Genomic DNA, 18,255 nt, shown 5'->3' on the forward strand with positions numbered 1-18,255 from the left:
AGGTATGGGAAAACATAACAGTAGAAAGATGTGTGTGTGCTTTTGGCCGAGATAAGGATTTAGGAGGGCTGTCTAGGCTCTGGTAAGCAGCCCAAGAGGGTAGGTACATGAGCGGGTGCTGTGGGAGGTCATGACAGAGCTCTAGTGCGGGACTCTCGATGTGTACCCATCTAGACCGAATTTGTCATAGGGTGTTGCTGAATGATAGTGGCAGAGTGGTTGAGGCAAGTTTGGGGTTTCAGTGCAAAATGTATGTGAACAGCTAGACCGAATTGATCACAGCCCTACCCGCATTCTAGAGTGCATTGATGGAGTGCGGTGCCAGCGGAAGATGTCCACAGAAGTGGTGTTTATACATACCTTAAACTGGGATGGAGTACATCTTCGATGTTGCTATGACAGATTTTGTGGAGGGTATGCCGAGGCAAGCGCGGAGGATAGTCAGAAGCTGGGGGCGATTCAGTGTGTGTGGGGTGGGGGTCAGGGACACAAGGATGCAAAAGGGCCCTGGACACCAATCAAGCAACTGTGAGATTAACAGAGGAGAGAATGGGTGGGGATAGGAGGAGGTAAAGAGTAATGTCTTGAGGAGCTTCCGGAATTTAAGAAAGTCCTGTTCAAGACGAAGAGGGAGAGAGATCATTGGTAGTGCACCAGGCCTGGATGGCAAATAGGCAGTCTGGGATAATGGAAGGTGCAAAAGGGTCAGCAGAAAGTTCGAAGAAGAGTTGTGTGTGTCGTCTGCATAACAGTGAAAGTTGGGGGAGAAGGTGGAGCTGAGGAGTGCCAGCTGAGTAAGGTGGATGTTAAAGAGCGAAGAGGCGAGAGGATAGAGCCCTGGGGGACCAACTAGGTGGAGAAGGATGTAGGAGAGGGGAAGGTGCCCAGGATGACTTGGAAGGAGTGGTCAGTTAGAAAGGAGGACAGACAGTCCACTGCCCGCTCCAAGATACCAAGGGTGTATTGCAGCAGTTGTATGAGGATGGAATGGTTGACCGTGTCAAAGGCAGAGGAGACATCAAGAAGAATGAGAACAGCTGGGGAGTTGGAATCCAGGGGTGCGAGCAGTTCTTCACAGGTGTTGAGAAGAGCAGTTTCTGTGCCTCTGGATGCTCGGAATCCAGATTGATGGTCATGGCGACCAGCAACAAGTTCAGTATGAGTTGAGTTGCGGCAGGACCAACTTCTCCAGCTGTTTCTCCAATGAGGTGGCCGGTAGTTGGCTGGGCAGGTAGGTTCTGCTGACGATTTTTAAGGAGGGGGTGCACAAGGGAGTGCTTGAGGGAGGAGGGGCAAGAACCCCTGGCAAAGTAGTGGTTGCAGAGATCAGCGAGTGCAGGGGCCAGAGAGACAATGTTGTCCTTTAAGTTTCTGGATGGGTAAGGGAAAACCTGTTTGGAAGAGACATTCTTGGAGTGGACAACTCTGCTGACTTCTTCAGGTGTAATAAGGGCGAAGGAGGAGACGGAGGAAGGAGGAGGGTGAGTGGCCAAGCGAGGCAAGGGGGTGAGGGATGGGATGGTGGGATGGGAGGGTGAGTAACAAGGCTGTTAAGGATGTCCTGAGTTTTTGTGGTGAAGTGAGTAGACAGAGTGTTGCAGAGAGCCAGAGAAGAAATAGAGGAGGAGGAGACAGTGAAAGGGTTGGCTAGTTCCTTGCAGATTTGATGTGATCATCTGAAACCTCGACCATGCTCTGGTGACAAAGTATATAAAGGGTTGGTGGAAGATGACTATTCCAGCCAGTAATAAAATATCAAACTGTTAGTGCAACTAGTGTTTTGCTATGTTTAATAACATATCATTGTTTTGACTATTTTATAATTTTCTTTTGAGTTCCTAAATTCATGTTTTAAACAGAACGTTTGGCCGTACCAATCAAAACTGTAACAAGGCTCCTCTCACACTGTAGTTATGTTAGTGTTTTATAATCGTCTACTTATAACAATGTTGCTAAAAGTTGACATCTGAAATTAGGACTAGAGCTAATGAGTAGCACACCAACACAAAGGGACATACTATACTGTAACCACGTATGTAAAACTGTCTCTAATGTTCAGCGTTAGCATGGATGTAAAGGAATAATGCACAGTAACGTCTTTGTGAGAGACATTCTCTCAAACCTAGACACACAATCTCTCTGGTCTCAAACTTTCCTCCCTATAGAGATGTGTAATTTTTAGTTTGTCATTTCTCCTTTTCTGCTTTAATGAATTATTCGCATTTAAAGTTTTCTTGAAAACTAATTGATGCTAATAAAAAAAATAATACTAATGCACAGTAACACAGACTGTTTTACAGTGAATGGCAAGAGGAACACGAACTTCCAATTTAAAGAGTTTATAATAGACCCTTTAAATGACAGGGAGCCTGAAATAAATGGCTTGATAAACTATTAACATATTTTATCGCAATTTTTTTTAAAAAATGGGCATCACGGTTTACTTTCAGTGCAACTCGTCACGTTTTTAAAGAGCACCCAATGTAAATGTTTGCAAGTGCAAAAATAAAACAGTCTTAGCATGAATCCAGGAAGTGCATGTGAGGGGAAATATCATACGTGCATCTAGCGATGTGTCCATTATCATAGTTTAGTCAAATGGTATCCTGAAAATGCTGTTATTAAAACTCGGGCCGCTGATTGGAACAGTTGCCAGTTTTACTTGAATCGCGTCTAACTTGTTCGATAAAGCAGCGTGGTTAAAAGGCAGAAAGGTATTGTTTTTGCACTCTCTACTTTTCCTCCACCGTAAGATTTTAAACGTGCACACATTTTCTGTAAGCAGAGCTCGCTTCTTCAGTCAGGGGAAGTCTTGGATAGGCCTGGAATCCCAACAGCCAATCAAAACTAGATTCTGTTGAAAGACTTGGGACTTAAGCCCGCGGACAGACGGGAGCCTCCGCCTATCACGACGTGGTACCTTACTTTACTGGGAAAGGTGCAGGTTCTCATAAGTAGGCGGAGCCTGGATGAAGCATAAACCAATCTCGGCTGAGCAGTGCCCACCAGAAAATTGAGGGGCAGGCATTATCTATAGAAGGACTGAATGTTTAACCAATGACTTTCCGTGATGGGCTACGCCTTATCCAATCCTCTGTCGCAGCGACACTTGGGCCCGCCCACCTACAGTTCGTATTTAATTCCTTGCCACTGCAGCTCTTCTCACTGCCGTTCCGAAACTCGTGCGACTCGTCTTAGGCTTTGACCGCCCGAAGAGAATCCAACATCCTCTTTGTGTCCGTATCTCAGAAACCCCGCCATGGCAGACGCAGCAGTGGAGAACGCAGTCGCTCCCGCCGAGTCCCCCGTCAAGGTAACTCTTAACCTCTGCATTGTTTCTCCCGAGCGCCCTTTGTGTGTTGCGCACGCGGTGCGTGGGTGTGAGGTAGCGCGTGGACAACGGACTATATCCGCTGGTGGGCTGAGACGTCCAAGGTGAATTTACGGTAGAAACTGCGCAAAACTCGTCTTGAGGATTTAAGAGTGCACTAGATTATATTAATCTGGTTAGGTTGGGCCGCTTTGATAGTGTAAAATTATCCAACTTCAGTGAATGCTTCGAGAGACGCGCTGTTGGGACTATAGATCCAAGTTCGGAGCATTCAATGAGCGCCGCCTTGTTAAATAAAATAGGGGGGGGGGCTATGGGTTAACCTCAGCAGGTGTCACCGGTACTGGCCATGGCCGCTGTGGTCCTCAGGTGCCAAACTCCCGCCTCATCACCCGAGGCCCTGAACGAGTTAATCCTTTAGCGGATTGATCCGCATCCTCGTAGTTATTGAGCCGCGTCCCGGCTCCCGCCACCCCTCACGATATCGCAAGTAGTAGTACCTTGTAAAGTGGACCTGTGTGTTCACATGCACCCCCCCACTTGCATTTTGGTGTTATGAGCATAAGATTAGCGACCGGGGGTTTTCAGGCTGCCCTTTGCAGAATGTATCTGAGGTATTCTCAAACCCGCTGTAAATGGCTCCTTGTATGCATGTTGTCTGAGGTAAAAGCTTCCCACTGCCATGTGAGGTAAAATAATGCGTAACTACCCGCTAGTACTGTCGATGTGATAAAGTGTTCCCTTGACCCGAGAACGCTGAGTTGATTTCTGAGGAGAATCTCCGTGTCGCTGAAGCTGCTGGATATGGGCAGTCTCATCCTCGCGCGCTGCCAGCCCGCTTCGCTCAAGCCCGTGCGCGCCGCTCTGCCCCCTCGTATCTCGAACACCACTGGGAATAGGCGGGAACCAACTCGAGCGCGCGCAAGTCTAGAAACAGACTATGAATGTGAGCCCGAGTACGCATGTGCGCCGGGAGGCTGCCGTGTCCACCCACACGCGTGGCCCGTGGCTGGTACGAAGTAAAGGCGCGTGCACGTTGCCTAGGGGCTCACGTTCAGTTCTTTGTCTCAGCCCGCGTGTGTGCGCGTAACCGTCTGCCCGGGAGTGCGCGCGCGGCCTTGTGTAATACCGCGAGCTGCCTGCGTCCAGTGGTGGCGCTGTTATCTGAACACCTTCCCAATTCGTTTTTCCTCCTTGTGTCTAAATGTGGTACTGCCATAGTTGCACGACTGATATTTGTTGCCAGATGGACCGTGCTGCTAAACATTTATTTGCGTTTAGGACCTCAAAGAAAAGAAAGAAGTTGTAGAAGAACCAGCGAAAGAAAAGGCTGAGAACGGAAGCGGAGACGCACCCGCGAATGGAACAGTACGTTTTATTTTTACGCATTTTATCACATTGAACGGCCCAACTTAAATCCCTATTATATAATCAGAACTGAATCTCTTGCCCGTGTAGCCCTAGGTGCCGCCACGTATGGTGAGGTGCAAAAATGTCTGTATAGGTACACGTGTGTGTTTTTCGTTATGTATTGAATTTCTTATTTGTAAATGACTTAAACTTAAAATCACAAGTCTGGATCACCACACGATGCATTGTAGTACGTGATTTAAATCCCTTTCCGATGTTTTATCCGTCAACTACACCATAAACATTAATGTTCTGTTTTAGGAAGAAAATGGGGCCGACCATAAGGAAGAGAAGGTAAAGGAAGCCGAGACGACAAAGGAGGAGGTGAAAGAGCCCGAGCCTGCCGCAGAGAAGACGGAGAAGACTGACGAGGCCGATGGTGGTACGTAAAGGGGGTGTGATTTTGACTTTTTCGATAGCGTTATTTCTTCATACCTAATGAGCTTAAATGGACTATTAACCACATCGGAAGTTGGAAGAACCTAGCTTAACATCTGATACCGTTTTTCCATTTCTGAAGGCGAAGAGAAGAAGGATGCCGAGAAAGAGTCTGAAGATCATCCTGTAAAACGTCCTGCAGAAGAAGAGGTGAATATGTGGGTTATATGGAACCACCTTGTTTTGGTATTTTACTGGCATTTCCATGTTGGTGTTAACCCAACCACAATGTACCCGAGTGTCGTTGGATGCTCGCCAAATATCAGATTGTCTAATACCTGTTCATTCCGCCAAACCTTAATGCATCATAATACAGGTGCTAACATTTAAATTCACGCATCCCGATGTAATTACCACTCAAGACAGTGTTGACCTTAATTTCAGTATTGCCATAGCCTATAATGGCTAGTGCTAGAATGCGTTCTTGCGGAAATAAATACCCACTTTACTCAAGCAACTTTCTCCCCCTCTGACCCATCGGTTAGTGGGCGTGTGCATACACGTCAAGTCCCTTCTGTGCATTATGGCAGTGTCGGAAGAACCACGTGTAGTAAGTACATTGTGTTGTAAAGCCCCTCATACTGTTTTAAGCAGAACCCCCAAGATTATCCTACAACGCCTAGTTGGCACCTACTTATCCTTAAGAAAATGGATGAAACAATTTCAACAACGACTGGCTATTTGTCGCCTTTACACTACCTATCCCAGCACTCAGTAATTGGTGGTAGCTATTTACCCCTGACGAGCCTGGTTAGCCTTGCCTCTGTCGGCCAACGTAAACCGCTATACGTATGTGGCATTGTTTGGGAGGGTACATAAAAAGTCATTAGGACACATCTACAAGATATATATATATATAGCTAAATACGTCTCTTATTGGGGTTAGATCAGTTGCAACTATGCACAGAGGTAGCTCCTGCTTACTGTTAGTGTTTTATGCCGATACCCATGAGACACCATAAACCATACCTGGCATCCTTTTTCATTGGGCCCTATCCCAACATATTCACGACTCTGCTCACCCTAATTTGCCGAGTGTCGTTCAGCTTGAATTCAATGGGCTATGCAACAGGTTAGGAAGTAGTGGTGCATGCCCATATTTGACTCATCTCCACTCATGCTACTCTCGCCATGCCCGCGCCTTGAATCGGCTCCTGTCAGGGGGGTGCGAGTAGAAGAGGTCAGGAGTCCTGGTGTTTGTTTTTCAAGATGACTGACATTCAAGAATAGTCCCGAATGCACACAAAATATGGCCTGGGTGTTGGTTTCCTCTATAGATGTTCCACTGTTTACCTTTCGAAACCTGATGCGCGGTTCCCAAGAGCCCACCCCCCAAAGAGGCTGGTCTTTTACACATGGGAATACTTAAAAAAGAATCAGCAAATGCGCATGTTAATAGCACTTAACATGGCTTCCTCCACAAGTATGTGTTTGGGCCGTGGGGGCATGTGATCTTTTAGTCCAGGGAGGGAGTTTCCATTCCACTGATGGTACATGGTGTCTGGGTGCGTTTAAAAGAATGTTGTATTCTGATGTAGCAGACCATTCCTTGACCACCATGTTCCTTTCTTTTAGGAGAAAGTCGAAACTAAAAAACAGAAGACCGAGAATGGCGATTCGACAGAAGTGGAAGCATCGGCTTAGTCAATTGTACAACTTTTTTTTATAGCTTAAGTGACATGGTTGATATTAATTCGTAGAGGATGTGCTTTATATCTGTACATTTTACAGACCAACTTTTTTATAAACTGTAAACTCACATGCACTAGAAACGTAACATCACAGCAAGATAGCAACGTTTTTTTTTGTAAAATGTTATTTATTGGTGCGTGTTTGTACTGGTTGACTGCTACAATTTAAGAAAACAAACTTGTTTTTAAGTGGTGGTTTTAGCTTTGCTTTTTGTACATCTTTGAAGCACATGCCTTACTTATGTTTCCGTACAGCCATGTGTTTCCTTAAGTAAAGCTGCCTTCCTGTAATATAAAGATTTAGCATAGGTGTTTCATATGCAATGAAGGCCAAAGATATGGGTCTTAATTAACCAGGACTGTCTGCCTCTTTATGTATAGATCTTTGGACTCATTTTTGTTGCTGTTGGGTATACATAGTTTGGTGCAAACCAGGTTTAAAAATTCCAGTTCCATATGTAAATTTCTCGTATCTGGTGTGCTGTCGGTGCGTTTTGCAGAGATTTTGAGGAATTTGGCATAGTCTTGATTTTTACCATTCCGAAGTAGGAGTAAACAAAACTGTATACCTCAGTTGATGCTTGACCGCTACTTTGTATATTTGGTTAAGTACTATAAATAAATCTTTCTTTTTATAGATTGGATTCCTTGCCGTTTTTTAAAACCATTAGCAGCTGTTCATGCTGTAGAGCACCATTTGTATATCCTGTTTAGTGTTCTGGGTTGACTCGTACATACTTTTGTCTTGGTGCGAGGCTGCATTATGGCAGTATTCCGGTGCATTAATTTAATACATCATCTATCTCACGGGCATTGGGAGGGATGCCATTGTCGAGTGACACAGGGCTTAACATGGGGGGGGGGGGTGGCTACGATTACATAACGATTGCCCGTAGTGGATTGGTGGTTGGTGGGACCTGCCCTTCAGAAGGATTTAGTTGCCAGTATCTAGGTTCTCAAGCTTGGCACGTCTGTCAACCTGTTGATAACCTGTTTCGTAACGACTGGCTTCTTTTCTTGGGTGCTATCTTGGAACAATTCTGACAAGTAACTTTTTATTCCCACGCTTCATTTCACAAAACGCTCCCTCCCCCACTTACATATGACCCCCTTGGGCTTTCCTGCCTGAACCAGCTGGGTCCTCCATTCAAGCCCTGTTCCCATTTTTTGCCGACTTCATTGAACAGAGCGGATTTGGTGCTGAAATAGTTTTCTCCCATTCGCTCCTGCATGTAGTTAAAACCGAGAATGTAGTTAATCCGTCACCTATGCTTTACATCACCCCAGCTGAGTACATGGAGGGGCTGCTTTATCAGGCGCTCCGCTTAAATAGCTGCATTCCTGAGACAGACACTTCCGTTTAATGACAGCATACCATCCTTTTGTACATGTTGCAAGTTACAATGGCGCCTGAGAGGCAAGAGCAAACTGAAGGGGCACGGCGCAACAACTGAAGGGGCACAAGTTACAGGAGGCAAAAGAAAACAATTTATTAGGACATTTGGAGCACAGACAAAAGGGAAGAGGGGAAGGTGAGTAGAGGGCCCCAACAGGGAGGGGTTGAGGGAAGAGAGTGAGATGGGGATAGCAAGATGACCGAACATGAGGTGATGTAACGGAGGTCAATGGAGAGCCAGAAATGGTACGGTGTAAAAGAAATATAGAAGAGGGCAGAATACGATGAAACAAAAAAACACGAATGTATGGCAGAATCCACGAGGGATTTAAAATGGGGTTGTGGGTACTAAACCAGGGGCGAAAAGCGAAACTGAGCAAAGTTGAATAAATAGTGAAAGCAGTATGCAAGTTACGGAGGGGGGGTAATACAGAGCAAAATGAGCTATGGGAATCGATGGGGGGGGGGCGTGAGGAGAATCAAAAATCGGAGGGGGGCATGGGGAAATTGGGGCAATCTGGGCAACTAGGCTTCTCTGGTGGGCCTAAAATCCTCTCGCAAACTTCACTTTTGGATTACCCTCAAATGGGGGCTAATTCCCCACCGCGGTGAAATGATTCTATTACTATGGTCATCCACCTACAACCCCAAGTTGAGGGGTATGCATGAAACTGGGTGCAGGTGGCCTCTTGGCACATAGCCGCCTCTGCTGGGCACGTTGCATGTCCCATGACAATTCCCCACTCCCTGCAATGACCAGAGGGGGTGGAAAACGTGCCCATGCAGTGGTCAGCATGAACATTTTTGAAGTTCGATTTAGATGCACGGGCACATGCAGACAGATGGAAAACAGACGTTGATGAACTCCCCACCACGCTGGTCTACTTGAGGCGGCATAATCCCTCCAGGTGCTCAGTCGTGTAGTACATTGTCATTTCAAGGCAGAGCCATGCTCCACAGCAGTGTATTTTAATTTTCTCCTCCCAGCCACAGGAGAGGAGGCACACATGGAATTCTCTAGGTGCAACCCTGCATGTCTCCTCTTGAGGTTCACCTGCCTACATGAACTCTATAGACAGCAGGCCTAATGTCGATCGCCTAATTGCAGCTAATTACAAGAGTAGTCCTGTCTATAGGAGCCCTCTGACTCGTACGTGTTCACTCACAATAATACCCACTATGTAGAAGAGTCAAGGCTGTATCTCCACTATATCCCCTGCTGTTGTATTGTCCATGCACCATAAGACAAAAGGGGGGACTGGAAGGGGGGCAACAGTCAATGGTTAGGGAAGTTCTATCTAAGGGGAGGCTGGGGATGGCAAGTGCCAGGGGATCACCATCCGGTGTGAAGGCAGGGGGTGGTCCGGACTCTTAAGGAGTGCCAACCCTCCAAGCTGGTCAGGCAGGGGACCCAGAAGGGCAGTGCTAGGTTGGCAGTGTGCTGAGGAAGGGGGCCTGGTGCCCTTTAAGACTCATAAGGGACCATGCTGCCAGTCACAGCAGATAGATGGGGACATTAGCAAGGGAGGAGGAGAGGGAAGTAGAGAAAAGCAGGCTCTTGAGCCACTTCCGGACGCTAAGGAGATTTGGCTGAAGTCTTGAGTGGCAGGGAGGCCATTCCAGAGGGAAGCTCCTGCCGAAGATAATGATCAACACCCCCGCCCCCACGCTTTCTGCTTGTCAGGTCTGCAGTGAGTTGGAGTTAGAGGACCGAAGTGCTTTAGTCTGGAGTTATTTAGGGGCGAGAGAGTTGGATGTGGCGGGGTCCTGGGCCCCAGAAAGCCTTGTGGATGATGCAGAGGGTCTTAAATTTGATCCTTCCCGCCAGTGGAGCGATATTAGGGCTGGAGAGATGCGGTCGCTGGGCTTGAGGCCAAGGATAAGTCTTGCAGTTTTATTCTGATTAGTTGGAGAGGGCAAAGAGATGAAGGAGGCATATTGATGCAGTTTCAGTGGAGGACCAGAGCTTTGGAGACATTGAGCTACTGGGGGGAAGGTGACAAAAGGGAGACTGCCTCCAAAGAGGTGGATCTGATATCAAAAATGTTATTAGCAAAAAAGATGGCCCATAATCAAATATATATAAAAATATTTTTGAACAAAGTTCCTATGTAACGTTTTGAGCAAATGAGGCTCAAACTCAAAACATTTCAAGCACTAGGGGGTATCCATTTTGTGAAATGGATGAGCCTGCTGTGCTTGTGTTAATTTCTGCATATGCCGCACTAATGAAGCAAAAGCCAGCCAGCTGTAGTACACCAAAGCTACCAGCAGGTGGCTTTTGATTCATTATTGCCAGAGAGTAGAGATTAACACAACCTGCTGCTGGTAAGTGCTTTAAATGTAATATTTTTTTGAAAGCACTGCAAAATAAATGCGGTTTTCTTTCTAACTTGGAAAGAAAACCGCTGCATTTATAACATTGTATTTGTTTGCTGTGGCTTCAGCTTTGAGTCGCCTGGGCTTCCCTGACCCTTCTTTGTTGTATTTAAAAATGCTGCAGTTTTCTTTCTACGTTTCACAGAGCCTGAAAAACGTAGAAAGAATACTGCAACATTTAGAAATACAAAAAAAGTTGTATTTCTGATTGCTGCTGCAGCTTCAGCTTTGAGTCTCCTGGGCTCCACCGACCTGGGGTGAATGTTAGCATGTGCCACACTTGGATGAAATCCTTGACTTCAACCCGCGTCACATCTAGATAGAAATGTAAATGTTAGCATGTGCCACACTTAGATGGAATTTTTAACTTTAGCCTACTCCGCATCTAGATAGGACTATGAATGTTAGCATGTGTCACACTTGTCACACACCTATATATAATTGCAAGGACAGCAATGCCAATTAACCAATCCACTAACAATTTCACCCCTCTGCATACACCTCTCAAACTCTAACCAAGCACAACCACAAGCCTAAAACAACAATCTGCACACACTTCACTACACTGCAACAACAACAAAAAACACACATAGACTCGCAGAACAGCACACGAAGACCACTGACTAAACCACCCCAAGCCCGGCCAACGGACTCACCGGGTTGAGGCTACCAATAGCACATCACTGTGCTCTTGCACTTTTCCAGCTTATTCCCACTAACTCACTCCCCCCTTCCCTTTTCAGAGCCGCCAGGGGACCACTCCGGTGGTGATAGTGCATGGTACAAATATCCTTTAACATTAATGTGTCAGTGGTAGTCTGCTTGGAGGAAGCATTGACTTAGGTGTCCATAATGGGCCGGCCTGGTTTCGAGGCCAGGAGACCCTTCTTAAATGTTTTTCCTTCCAACCTTCGAGAGAGAGGGGGAATCGGTGATAGAGTAGCAGTTAGAGTAGAGAGGGGAGATCGAGACAAAACCATGGAAGGAGTGGGCAGAGGTACCAAGGGAAGAGGGGGGACAGAGAAGCTGTACAATGCACAAACTCCCTGACCAGGTGGCGTAGCAGCAAAAACAGGCATGAAGACTCGGGAGCACGTCGTCCCACAGGTCACTGAGCAGAGATTGTACAGCTCCAGCGGTGATTGCGTAGCTCAGCACATCGTCCCTTATGTTATAGAGCAGTGATTGAGAAGCTACGGCTGGGAAAGCGATGGGGGGAATGACAGCACAAGACCAAGGGGGGAAGAATCGCAAAAAGTTATCTGCTGATGCATGGGATGCGATGGAACTCCATCATCTCCTTGATCTCTCCTATGATTTTACACGGTCAACCATTCCATCCTCATAAAATGACCACCCTCTGCATCACCTACCGGGCGCTCAATTGGCTGACCTCTTTTCTCACTAACTGCCATTCCCAGTTGCAATTGGGCCCTTTCTCCTCCACCTTCACTTTCTACCTGGGGCACCCGCAGCAATCTATCATATTGCCATAGCTCTTGAATATCTATCTTGCCCACCTGATTTCCTCCTCTCCTCATTTTCAGTGTTATGCCAATGACACACAGCTATTGATCAAACTTGACCTCTACTTCCTCCTCTCTGATCCCCAACTGACTGTGCGCCATTCGGGCATGGTGTGCAGCTAACAATCTCTGGTTTAATGCCAGAGTAAGACAAGAGATCCTTCTGATTGGGGTACCTGTGCCCTCTACCCCTACCATCTTGTGAGGCCAAATACTTCAGGCCATCTTTGATTCCGCTCTCTCCTTCATCGCTCACATCATGGACCTTACTAAGAAGTCCCACTTCCAGCTCCACCTCATCAGAGGCATTCTTCCTTTCCTCACCTTCCCCCAGAAGCTCAATGTCTCCAGAGCTCTGGTTATTTCCAGGCTGGACTACTGCAACAGCCTCTTTCTCAATCTCCCTCTTTCCTCCCTACGCGGCGTAGGGAGGAATCGGCGGCAAGACTTAGTCCCTGGGCTTGTGGCCAAGGATATCTCTCCAGCCCTAAAATCTCCCCACTGGCTCCTGGTGGCTGCAAGGATCAAATTCAAAACCCTCTGCATCATCCATAAGGCCATCTGAGGCCTGGGATCACGCTTTCTCCAACTTATCCTCCCTAAATACTCCCCTGCTAGAGCCCTACGCTTCAACTCTTTGACTGTCAAAGCTTCACAAAGCAGAGAGTGGGGGGCATGTCCCTCCTCAGCCGGTGCCTCACTTTGGAACAGACTCTCTGCACCTCTCAGACTTGAGCCGGACCGCCTCAAGTTCTGGAAACTGCTAAAAACTCAGCTGTTCTCTACCTCTTTCCCTTCCTTGCTAATTATTCCACTGCCTCCTGATCCTCATGATTCTCACAGGATTCCAGACCCTTCTCCCCAGTCAATACCAGCACCCTTGTCACAGTGCACTGCCATTGCGGGCCCCTGCCTGGCAGCTCTGCATCCCACCCATGGGAGTCGCCTGCTCCTGCACTTAGCCTGAGGTTCCCCCCTTGGCTCCCCTTAGCACTTGTCTCCCAAGCCCTCCACCAGCACTTGCCCACTCCTGCCCCCCCTTTTCGCCTCACTGGACGTCCTAATGCCACATGGCCTAGTAGAATCGTGACTTTTTAAAACTATTATTTCTCCCCTGTACCCTTCCCATTTAGCTTTGTGGTGCTTTGAAACACTATTCAGTTGTATAAGCGGTTAACAAATGCAAAAAAAAAATGGTGCCTGGTGTCAGTGGCAGCAGGGATTGCAGGCGGCGTAGCCGCAAACAGATGACGCTAGACAGGAGCAGAGAGTGTCTTTTCTGGACTCTTCATGGCTGCACGACCACAAGGCACCCCATGCAGGCCTTTCTCAGTAACACAGCCAAGCTGTGTGTTCCTGGGCAAGTCCTGTCTCCCACTTCTTCGGATCAGTCTACCAGTGCCTGGATTCCCCATTTGTTTAGTGTAAGCAGTGTAAGCAACAGCCTCTTTTTAAATCTGCCTCCTTTACTCTCTGCCCTCTGCAACTCATCCAAAACAGCACTGCAAGACTTGTCCTTGGCCTGAAGCCCAGGTATCGTATCCCTCCAGGACTGAAATCTCTGCACTGGCTCCCAGTGGCGACGAGGATTGGACTGAAATCTCTGCATTGTCCACAAGGCCTTCTGGGGCCTAGGATCCCAATACCTCCAACTCTCTTCCTAAATATCTTCCTTTTCGAGCTCTTCGCTCATCTGCCTCCAACTCACTTGGAGTCAGTCGCTTCTCCAAGCAGCGAGTTGGTGGCAGATCTTTCTTCTGCTGGGGCCTCCCTCTGGAACAGCCTTCCTGCCTCTGAAACTCATGGAGAACCATCGCTGGTTCCGGAAGCACCTCAAGACCTTCCTCTATGCTTCTGCTTTCTCTCCCCCCCTGCCCTGCTGATCTCCTGTCTGAATCTGCATTGGTTACCTGGCTACCCTCTGATCTAAGGCCCAGGTCCCCACCCTGCCGGTTGCACACCTACACTGCCCCTCTGGCAACCCTTGCACTCTGGGACTGTCTCTGTATCCCCACAGCCCCTCCCAGCACTTGACACCTGATGTCTGCTCTTACCCTTGCACTGCCACCAGCTGGCTGCATTTATTTATTGTCTTTATTATTTTCTTTACTTATTTATTCTCTTTATTGTACTGTTATCCTATGTACTGCACTGCCCCCTCCCCCCCGCACTTTTCCCCCCTCCCCTGCACTTGTGCAATCTTAATGTCATCTGGTCTAGTAGGATTGTTGTTTGTCTCCCCTCTGTTTCCCCTCACTTGCCTCGTCGCACCTTGGAACATTTGTGTATAGGCACGTTATAAAAGCCATATCATATATCATAAGCGTTGTCTGCAGAGCTATCTCTAATAGGCTTTGTTCGCGGATAAAGATAGAAGAGTTGGGTTTAATTCTCCACTGGTTCATGCAATTGCAGGAGGCCTGTGATCAGTGCTAGACCCAACTTCCTGAAGTATTCATATTGCCTGTTTTACATTCCGGCATTTTTTTTTCTTAAGACCAGCTTTTGGGGCATACTCCATTATAATGCTCCCCTCGAAAGAAGAAACTGTTGCCTTTGCACACCGACACCACTTTCCTTCCACTTCACCAACTCTTCAAATGAATTCTTCTTGCAGTCCAGAAATCAATCAAAGAAGCGGTGTGAGAACCCCTCTTATATCTTTTAATAGGCAAAGGGCCAGCAGGAGTGGATAAAAGCATGCCCATTTCAGGCGGTCCAATCCCTGTCTATATGACAAGGTGTCTTTGCTGCCTTGCATCTTACCCAAAGTGCTTTGTGCTAAATGAATTGTAGGTGACCGGAAGCAAAGAGAAGTCAGCAAAATATGGTGGAATCCTTCCCCCAACTATGATATTGTTATCAGAGTACTTATTGAGTGCGGAATTAGGTTCAGGAAGCAACAGAGCGCTTTACAGTGATAGCATTACCACCCTCCCTCCCGCGCACCTTTCTCAAGCCTACAGCATCAGAGGCCCTTTGGTATGCAAAACCCTAGTGGAGGCTGGCCCTTTCCAGACTATGCTCTCTGGAGCCTGCTTCCCAGGCTAATGTTGCTGAGAGCTTCCTGGGCTTGAGAGAGGTGTTGCCTGCCCTCACAAAGGATCAAAGAGAGGAGTAATGGAGTAATACTAAAATGTCGCCCCAAAAATTGCGACCTCTTTGATACTGTGCCTTTGCACAGTAATAAAATGCTGACCCCCCACTACACTGAATAATGGGAGCAGTGGTGTCCCCGTGCCCCTTTGTCACTGTATTGGGTGTCAGGGGTTCCGGGGCTTTCCCCCACTTCCATTAGATGTTAGGGCACAATAATGAATAAGAGAAAAGGACCCTGCCACGCCAGTTCAGACCTACGTTAGTGGGCGAGAACTGACATAGTGGGGTCAGAGGAGAGATGGCGGCACACTTCACGGTGTGCCGCCGAAAAGGTAAGTGGGTGGGGGGAGGCGGTTATGGGGCTGCGCCATAATGGGAGGCAGCCATTTAATTGTCGACATTATAGGCGGCTCAGTGATCACAGATTCGGCCGCTCACACTGGCTATTGTCCTGCTGGTTGCAGCAGAGACAGCCCGTCCATGTCTAGCCTGGGCTCAGAGAGTGAACATGTTTATAGTACAGGTCAGATGCAACTTTAATAATTGTGCATTACCAGCCACTATGCCCCAGCTCGAGCTTGGCTTCTGTTTAGGCCACTAGGATGATCGTTCATCATAATTGTGGTTTCGGAAACGGGGGTGCATATTTTAAATGCAACCTTTACACTGCAGTGACTTGGATGTCAAAATGTCGGACAATTGAACCTGCTCATTGCACTGGAGAGTAGGCGTTAAAAATCAGAATACTGATGCAGCTTTGCACAGGTATGACTATGCTGTTGACTTGGAGTTTCATGAACGGGGGTCTGCATAGCAGACCAACCTTTGGGAGGTGGATTACAGGCATAATTTTTCAATGAATACAAATTACAAAATCTAGGGCTTCGTGCTCCTTGGAGGAAGAGATAGTAGACAGTGCGGTGGAGGGTGGGATAGTGGTCAGGAGAGGAGGAGTCAGAGCATTATAAAAGAGTGAGGAGGGAGTGATTGCCATTCAGGGAAGAAAGCGGAGAGATGGTAAAGAAAATGTTGCAGCGCGATGAGGCAGTACTGAGAAAAGTGGAAAGACAAAGGAGAGGAGGAAGTGGAGAGGAAAGATAAATGGACGGAGAAGGGAGAAATAGAGGAAGAAAGAGTGGCGAAGAAGTACACTCAAGGAGCGGAACACATAGGGGAGGATAGGATGAAGAAAGGCAAAAATAAGGTCCAAATAGGGAAAGGGGGAGAGAGCAGGAAGCAGAAGGGATGCTCCAACATTCACAAGAGCAACAAAGAAACCACAAGAGAGCCGGTGGGAAGAAAAGTCCTGAACAAATTTAATTCAACTGAGAGGTCAGGCCTGAAAAGTGAGAAAGCAACAAAGCAGAGAAAGACACCCCAAGATAGAGAAGGGGGAATGGCTAAGATAAGGTGTTGAGAAAGACCCAGAAAACGGGTCTTGGGTAGAGGGAAGATAACCGAAACAAGCACCAAGAAAGGAATGAGTGTAGGAGGAGCCAACAAGAAGTAGAATATGTCCGACACAAACAACCTGAGAAGAGGGTGTGAGAAGAGTTGTACCCGGAGAGCTAGACTGGCAAAATAGCAGGACGGGGTGAAGGACTAACTGCAGAGACATTACAGTGGAAATAGAGTTGGTGGAAGATTCTGGACACAAGGGTACGTCCTCAGAAGGAGGGGTAACAGCAGAGAAGACAGCAAGACAAATGCCGGGTGCAGGCACAAGTTGTGTCTGGGACAAAAGGGCCAGAAAGGTGCTCCTGGAGCCTCTGCACAAAAGAATAACTTTATCTTAATAGTCCTACATGTTATTACAAGAAGAGGGTAACCGTGTGTATGCTTATGGATGGTCAGGCACTTGAGCCCTGCAGGGGGAGAAAATAGTACCCTGCGTTCCAATGTCTTTTTTTGTTTTGTTTTTAGAATAGTCTGGCGCCGAATCCCTCTGTCAATGAACCAGGTTATTGGGTGGTTCCAGGCCATTTAAAATGCTTATCCCAGAGAAACATCACCCCAGCATTAACATCCACCTTTCAAGACGGGCCAAGAGCCCCCTCCCCACCCACTAAAAAAGTACATACATTAGAACCCCAAAGACTAAGTGACTGTTTAAACATTGGTGGTGAACCTCAACCTGAGAAAAGGGTCAGATTGGGTTCTTTGGGCCAAGGGAAAATACAGTTTGATGAGAAACACCTGGTTGACTATCTCAGTTGAGATATAGTTCTCAGGCCTTACCCGAAGACTGCCTTGATAAAAGAAGGCATTCCAGTGCGTATTAGATGTTCGTACGGATCTGACATAGAGGGTGCTGTTAGTGATTGCTGTGCCTGCTTCACTTTCTTTCCCTGACGTTTTGCGTTCGTTGCTGCGGCTGTGCATTGCCTACCACAGATCAGCTGTTGTTGTGAGCCATCAATCTCAACAGCCATGTTCTTGGTAATTCTAGAATAGCAAGCAGCGATGCATGGGAAATGCTCATCCTCATTGAAAGACCCCATCCTTATTGGAAGATCCCACCCAACATGGTCTCCGTCCCCTCACTGGGAGTGCTGGGAACTTGTAGTTGCAACGCTTACTTACTTTAAATTGTACCAAATCATCTTGTTCGGCTCACTATTCCTCAAGTACTCCGAGACTTGAACACTCACTGACTGATCAACCTAGTCAGATGGTCAGTAGTTTGGATGATCTAATCTGAAAGCAGCATTGAAGTGGGCAATGGCGCATTCTCTATATTCTTAGTGGGATCCCATTACTGTTGCGATGGAATCCACTCTATTTGCTATACCTGGCTGATAGGTGACTATGAAATTAAAGTATATGGCATATAATGATCAGCGTAGTTGCCTAGTACTAAAGTATATGTGATTTCAGAAATTGTAAATGTCAATGTTCTGTATAAGCAATGCTTAGTTTTGCTCGAAATCTGTTTATTATTCGGGAATAATATGGCACTCGTCAAGAAGTATCGGGATCTAAAGC

The 18,255-nt window shown here is 47.1% G+C and overlaps 1 protein-coding gene across 1 annotated transcript; it reads left to right on the forward strand.

Annotated features, from left to right (window-relative positions):
* Window positions 1–3,007: 3,007 nt before the first annotated feature.
* LOC138472641 (prothymosin alpha-like) lies at window positions 3,008–7,507 on the forward strand. Its single transcript, XM_069610916.1, has 5 exons — window positions 3,008–3,313; window positions 4,613–4,699; window positions 5,003–5,123; window positions 5,262–5,329; window positions 6,755–7,507. Exons 1-5 carry the CDS (start codon window positions 3,260–3,262, stop codon window positions 6,821–6,823), a joined length of 399 nt encoding a protein of 132 aa, XP_069467017.1. The 5' UTR covers window positions 3,008–3,259; the 3' UTR covers window positions 6,824–7,507.
* The last annotated feature ends 10,748 nt before the right edge of the window (window positions 7,508–18,255 follow it).

The sequence above is a fragment of the Ambystoma mexicanum genome, chromosome 8 (genome assembly GCF_040938575.1).
Source record: "Ambystoma mexicanum isolate Mex_15411 chromosome 8, UKY_AmexF1_1, whole genome shotgun sequence".
In the NCBI taxonomy this organism is placed as follows: domain Eukaryota; kingdom Metazoa; phylum Chordata; class Amphibia; order Caudata; family Ambystomatidae; genus Ambystoma; species Ambystoma mexicanum.

What these genes read in the sequence shown, in the direction of transcription:
- LOC138472641 (XM_069610916.1), top strand. Translation starts at nt 3,260, where the DNA reads ATGGCAGACGCAGCAGTGGAGAACGCAGTCGCTCCCGCCGAGTCCCCC. An exon ending in GACTGACGAGGCCGATGGTG is followed by an intron (nt 5,124 to 5,261) that starts GTACGTAAAGGG and finishes CCATTTCTGAAG; the next exon opens with GCGAAGAGAAGAAGGATGCC. An exon ending in AACGTCCTGCAGAAGAAGAG is followed by an intron (nt 5,330 to 6,754) that starts GTGAATATGTGG and finishes CCTTTCTTTTAG; the next exon opens with GAGAAAGTCGAAACTAAAAA.